Raw genomic sequence first — 6,000 nt, forward strand, 5'->3', positions numbered from 1 at the left:
TGCCCTGCCCCATTTTCCACCCCGCTTTCCCAGTGCCATGCCTTGCCCATCACCCCGTGCCGAGCCGTGTCCCACATCGCCCTTTCCCTGGCGCTTTGCAGTTTCACTTTTCCTCCCAGTTTTGGCCCCAGAGAGCCACCGAGTGTGGCCAGGCTGGGCCCAAGCTCCCCATATCGTTTCCCTCACTCTACGTGGCGCTTTCCATCCCTTTGTGGGAGAGTGGACAGGAGCAGGGGTGGACAAATGCCCACTGCCCCCAACCCCTGCAGAGCCCGGGGGGGCCGTTGGAGGCTCAGGGCAAGTAACAGGACCCAGGTATTTGAGCCCAACCAAGTTTTTAAGAGTAGACTTTTTCTGTGAACAAGAGTGTGATTTTTTTTTTTTTTTTTGTAATTTATGTAAATAAAGTGTTTTTGGTGGTGTTTTTTTTTTACAAAATGGACTGGTCCAGAGCTCAGGTCCAGCCAATCCTGAGGGAAGGGGACAGACCCTCGCAGAGGGCAGAGCCACATCATGACATGGGGGCCAGCAGGATCTGCACCAGGGATGCGGGGCACAGCTCCAGGGACAGAATGACCTGCTCCAGGGACAGAGGGCTAGGAGCTGCCAGGGGATTCAGGGCCGGAAGCTGTGGTCTTCTTCTTCAGGGGGATGATGCAGATGCTGTTTTTGGCTTCTTTCATTCTCCACCACCGTCCGAGCCTGTGGACGAGAGAGAAGGGGAGTCTCCCTCCAACAAGACCCAGAAGAAGGGGAAGCTGCACCCGCAGGCAGCACCAGGGAGGGGGGACAGTACCGGTGCTCCTGCCCAATGCCAGCCACCAGGAAGTCACCAGTCGCTGAGAACTTGAGGCTGTTGACAAAACCCACCTGGAGGGGACACAGAGCAGGGTGAGGGACAGGGCAGGGGGAGGGGCCCCCACAGCTTCCTCCTGCTGCCCAGGAAGGGGAGACCCTGCTGAGAGACCCTCCATTCCCAACCTGCCCATCCATCCATACCACCGGGATGTCCCAGAGGTGCTCCAGCTTCCGAAATCCCTCACCACACTTCCAGAGCTTCACGCTGCCRCTGTGGGATCCTGGGGCAGAGAGAGGAGACTGTCACACACCCTGACCCAGGGATGGGAGCAGGACACATCTCCCAGGGGCTGCCACAAGTGTCTGCCACACACCCGTTGCCAGGAGGTCACTGTTKCGCAGGGCGGCCACTGCTGAGATCCAGTATGGCTGCTGCAGGCCCTGGGCGTCCTGCTCACCGTGCGCCTGCCGAGCCAGAGCCAGCGGCTTCTTCTTGGTCAGCCCCCACAGGGCTAAAGACCTGCAAAGAAYGTGGGGGATGAGGGGGCTGAGGGGACACCCTCCCACCCCAGGCACTGTCCAGGCCCTGTGCTCACCCATCATCAGCACCAGACACCATGTGCTCCTCGTTGATGAGCTGGATACAGTCAATGGAGCCCCTGTGAGAAGAACAGGTAACTGTCAGCAGTTTACAGGAGTGCTTTGGGATCCTGCTTAGGGGACAAGGGCTYACCAGCACATCCCGGGTGAGTCTGGTGATGCCTGGCACCCATACACCACCTGCCCACAGCCCCCTCCAGCACCCAACACCTACTGGTGCCCAGAAAACACGAGCTGTGACTCCTCAGGGATCTTCCAGAGCCGCACGGTGCCATCCCGTCCCCCCGCTGTCACACAGCACTCCCGGCTCAGGCTGTCCAGCCCTGTGATGACATCTTGGTGCCCGAACCTGGGGGAGGTGACAAAAAGCTGTGGTGAGCAAGGCCATCTGCCCCTTGGGCTCCCCAGGGCTGCTGGTGAACCCCTTGGCAGGGTCAGTGGGATTCCCCCAGGTCTTACAGAGTCTCCACGTATGCGTTCTCTGCCACATCCCACACCTTGACACAGCGGTCGTGGGAAGCGCTGTACAGCTGGTGTGTGCCCTTTCTGAAGGACAGGCCCTGTGGACAGATGGACAGACAGCACAGCAGTGAGGGATGCCGAGGGGCACACAGATGCCTGGCCCCACAGGCATCGTGCCCAATGCCCCCAGCTCACCGAGACGGCATCGCGGTGCCCTGTGAAGATGTGCAGGCGCTTGCACGTGGCTGCATCCCAGATCATGATCAGCTTGTTCCTGTCTCCCGTAGCCTGGCAGACAGCAGGGGATGCCTGAGACCTGCATCTTGGAGACCCACAGCCCACCCCTGCCCCCATTCCCACTCCATGGGCTTTGGGTGTCCCAGGGACCCATTCTTGACCCAGCCAGGGGTAGGGGCTGCTTTAACCCAGCAAGGCACATCTGGGCATGAGAGTCTACCCTCAGGACCCTGGGGGAACACTCCCATGGGCCATGTCTCCAGCCTGTCCCCATACCAGGTACTTGCCGTCCGACGAAATGGCCATACAAAGGACATGGGATGCATGCCCCATGTGCCGCTCCTCCGTGCCCTTCTTCCCCCCGGGCACCACGCACAGCCTCTTCCCACTGTCCACCTCCCCTGCAGGAAAGGCATCACAGTCACCCTCTGGGAGCCTCCCACCACTCCTGAAAGTGCCCTGTGGGAGCCTCCCACAGAGCCTGAAATGATGCACAATCCAGGAACAGCCAAAGGCCAAGCCACCTCAGCGGGCAACTGGGTCCCTGCACGATCTGAGCTGGGGAACAGCCAGTCATAACCCCAGGTGAACACTTGCATTTGATGAGGGCGCCRTCCTTGGAAGCAGAAAAAATGAATCTGTTATCAGGAGAGATGACCAGACAGGTAACAGGCAGCTGGTGTCCCCGCAGCACACGGATGCTGGCTGGATCTGGAGGCTGTACCTGCAGGAAGAGCAGGATGCTGAGCTGGGCTGCCCCACACCCTTCCCCAGGCATGGGAGTACTCCAGCATAGCACCCTGCCTTCTCCAGCATGCCAGCAGCTGGCACCCCAGCTGGAGAAGGTCCTGCCCGTGCCGATTGTCCCCCAAAGCTGGCACCTGCAGTTTGGCAGCCCCAGCACGGGGCACTTACATCTTTGGCGACCAGGCGCTGCAGCCGGCCCTTCTGCTCCAGCTGGGGAAAAAGCGGGAGGTTCAGCAAAGGTGGCCTCAGTCCCGGTCCCACGGCGAGGGGACCGACCCCACCACCGTCACCCGGACCGAGGGGCCGTGCCCGCTCCCCCACTCACCACGTCCTCCTTCAACCGGTCGCCGATGAGATCCGCCGGCTCGAGATCCTCCTCGTCCTCCGCCCGCTCCTCCTCTGCGGTGGGACAGAGCATGAGGTCCGGGCTCAGCGCCCGGGGCCGCCCCGCTGGAGCACCGGGACCGGGCGGGACTCACCGAGCTGCCGGAGCTCCTCCAAGTACTGCTTGGCCAAGCGCAGCTTCTTCTCCTGCGGCGTCTCCTCCACCTCCTCCTCCGCTGCCTCTCGCCGCCGCCGCCCCAACAATGGACTGGAGGGACACACGTGCGTGAGCATCAATAGCGGCACCCTGCAGGTACCGCCACCCCTCCGGTACAGGCATCCCCCGGTCTGGCAGCTCTCTCTGATACAGGCAYTTCCCGGTATCCCGGCATTATCCCGGCACCTCACTGCGGTACCGGCGCTCCCCGAGCGCAGCCCTTACCTCTCTGTCTCGGAGTCGCTAGACACTTCCTCGTCGGCGGGCCGACCGGCAGTCGCCCGCGGTCTGCCATCRGCGCTCGGTGCCTGTGGAACAAAATGGGGCGATCGATGAGACGGGACAGGATGGGATGGGAACGTGGGCGGCCGCAGCGGAAGCGCCCGGCGGTGGCCCCGCCGGAGTAGCTCTTCCTCGCCCCGCTCCCTCCCTCCCCAGCCTTACCGCCGGCCTCGGCCGCCGCCGTCCCGCCGCCCCGCGCGGGGCCTTGCCCCTCCTGCCGCCCGCCGCCGCCGCCATGCTGCCGCCACACGTGGGCCCCCCCGCCGCCCGCCGGGCCCAGGCCACGCCCCCGACAGCGCCTATTGGCTGCGGGCGGCGGGATCCCGCCTCCTATTGGCCCTGTGGCACCGCCTGCCGGTTCCGGAAGGGCGCCCTGCCCCGCCCCCGGCCGGCGGAGTGGTGTCACTCTGGTGTGACGTCACACCAACGCCCCGCCCCTCGGCCATGGCCACGCCCCCATGCATTGGCCACGCCCACGGGGGGGTGGCTGTCCCCGCCCCTCCGGTGCCACCGTCCCGCCTGGACAGCGGGGTCTGTGCTGCAGGGACTGGTCACCCGTGCCGGGGACCAGCACCCCGGGGTCAGTTGTCAGTGCCCCAGGGCTCCCAGCGCTGCCTCTTCGGCCCCCACAGCCCTTAGAGCCCGTCCCTCAGCTGGCAGCCTCCCGTGGTGACGGTGACAGGGCGTTGCTMCTTCCCAAATGATGATCAATTCGTTCTGTCCCTCAGGGACTCCTCAGCCAGCCCCACTATCGGGCATGGTCTCCGATCCCTCCTTTGTGGAGTCSCAGGCACCTGTCCTTGGGTATGCTGGAGTACTGTCTCTGTCTGGGACAGGGGTTGGTCAAAAGAGCCAAAATGTACTTTTGTGCAGAAATTTTATTTTGTGCCAACAATTTCTTTTCTCTTTGGCACAGGGGGAGTCAGGGAAAGACAGTGGGAATGCCCTGCGTTGGTCTCTGTAAGGCAACAGACTTAGRAAAAGATGAGATTGCCCGTGCAGGTGGATGCACCAGCTGGGGAGTGATGCTGCCCCAAGCTCAGCACCCCAGGGTATGACAAGAGGAGCCGCGGTCTCTGGCTGGAAGCCTGTATGGGCGATGAAGTTTTAGTCTTGTTAGCCCCAGGGTGCTGTGGAGTCGTCACTCAGTCTCTGAGGCTGCAGGAACCCATGCCAGGGGCAGTGACGAGGGAGCTGGGTGGACAAGGAACCCACCTCCCTTTCCATCCRCACTGCAGAGGAAGAAAGGCAGCTGTGATCAGGGAGGGGAATTCTCCCTGGGAACTGAGCAAGCTAGACCTCATGGGGACATGTCTGAAGGGTCCCAGCTGCACTGTCCAAAGGGCTGACCAGGCTGGCAATCCCACCTTGGCCTCACTTGTGTCCTGGTCAAGCAGGTGAAAGAACAGTCTTGCACCTCCTCCTTCATCCTCTTCTTTGTGRTGTCCACCATAAGCCCGATCGCGGCTTCAAAGAGATGGACGGACAGCTCCCACACAGTGTCAGTGTCCTTGGGGAAGAGAGGAGGGTGTGAAGATGGATATCCCCAAAACGGCCTGGGGCAGCCCTGCTCCAGATGGCAGCGGAGCTGCGGCAATGCRGGTCTGCCCAGCGGGGCTTGGTGTCCCTGGGGCCGGGGCTGGACAGGCAGGCCCTGCGGAGGGCTGGGCACGTCAGGGCAGGGTGTGCCGCCCTCCTAGCACAAGGCTGGGTGAGTCCATGCGGGAATTCGGGAGCAGCCCGGATCGGAGCGGCAGCGCGGGGCTCCTCCGGCCGCCAGAGGGCGCGGGGCGGAGCGGGGCGGGGCCGGCGGAGGAAGTGACGGCAGCGGGGCCGGAGAGCGGTACGGGCGGGAGCGGGCTGGAGAGGGGAACGGCGAGGGGACACGGGCTGGAGAGGGGAACGGCGAGGGGACACGGGCTGGAGAGGGGAACGGCGAGGGGACACGGGCTGGGACAGGGGAGCGGCGAGGAGAGACGGGCTGGGACAGGGGAGCGGCGAGGGGACACGGGCTGGGACAGGAGAACGGCGAGGGGACACGGGCTGGGAGAGGGGAGCGGGGGTGGGTCAGTGATGTGTCAGTGATGGGTCAGCGATGGGGTCAACGATGGGGTCAGTGGTGGGTCAGTGACGGGTCAATGCTGGGGTCAATGGTGGGTCAGTGATGGGCCAGTGCTGGGGTCAACGATGGGGTCAATGGTGGGTCAGTGACGGGTCAACGATGGGGTCAGTGGTGGGTCAGTGATGGGTCAATGATGGGTCAGTGGTGGGTCAATGATAGGGTCAATGATGGGTCAGTGCTGGGGTCACTGATAGGGTCAATGATGGGATCA

The 6,000-nt window shown here is 63.2% G+C and overlaps 3 protein-coding genes across 3 annotated transcripts in view; 2 read left to right on the plus strand and 1 right to left on the minus strand.

The window, feature by feature from the left end:
* Nucleotides 1-36: 36 nt before the first annotated feature.
* RRP9 (ribosomal RNA processing 9, U3 small nucleolar RNA binding protein) lies at nt 37-3,904 on the minus strand. The gene is made up of 15 exons (XM_057374806.1): nt 3,830-3,904; nt 3,611-3,693; nt 3,324-3,436; nt 3,170-3,243; nt 3,013-3,054; nt 2,695-2,821; nt 2,374-2,498; nt 2,056-2,148; nt 1,858-1,958; nt 1,613-1,747; nt 1,395-1,457; nt 1,173-1,318; nt 1,000-1,079; nt 797-870; nt 37-702 (listed from the first exon to the last, which is right to left on the minus strand). The coding sequence occupies exons 1-15, from the start codon at nt 3,902-3,904 to the stop codon at nt 597-599; spliced, it is 1,437 nt and encodes a 478-aa protein (XP_057230789.1). The 3' UTR covers nt 37-596.
* NAA80 (N-alpha-acetyltransferase 80, NatH catalytic subunit) overlaps nt 3,903-6,000 on the plus strand; it is a 5,211-nt gene continuing 3,113 nt past the window's right edge. The window contains 5 exon segments of the mRNA XM_057374807.1: nt 3,903-4,077; nt 4,396-4,481; nt 5,065-5,364; nt 5,367-5,427; nt 5,430-5,510. Of these exon segments, the coding sequence (XP_057230790.1) occupies nt 3,903-4,077; nt 4,396-4,481; nt 5,065-5,364; nt 5,367-5,427; nt 5,430-5,510 (703 nt within the window).
* Nucleotides 5,492-6,000, plus strand: part of HYAL3 (hyaluronidase 3) — a 5,998-nt gene continuing 5,489 nt past the window's right edge. Inside the window, exon 1 of the mRNA XM_057374789.1 lies at nt 5,492-5,510. The gene's annotated coding sequence lies outside the window, so the exon portion shown is untranslated. The remainder of the gene's footprint in view (nt 5,511-6,000) is intronic.

Source organism: Malurus melanocephalus, unplaced genomic scaffold (assembly GCF_030028575.1).
Source record: "Malurus melanocephalus ecotype Western Australia unplaced genomic scaffold, MMel_1.1 scaffold_233, whole genome shotgun sequence".
NCBI classification, from domain to species: Eukaryota; Metazoa; Chordata; class Aves; order Passeriformes; family Maluridae; genus Malurus; species Malurus melanocephalus.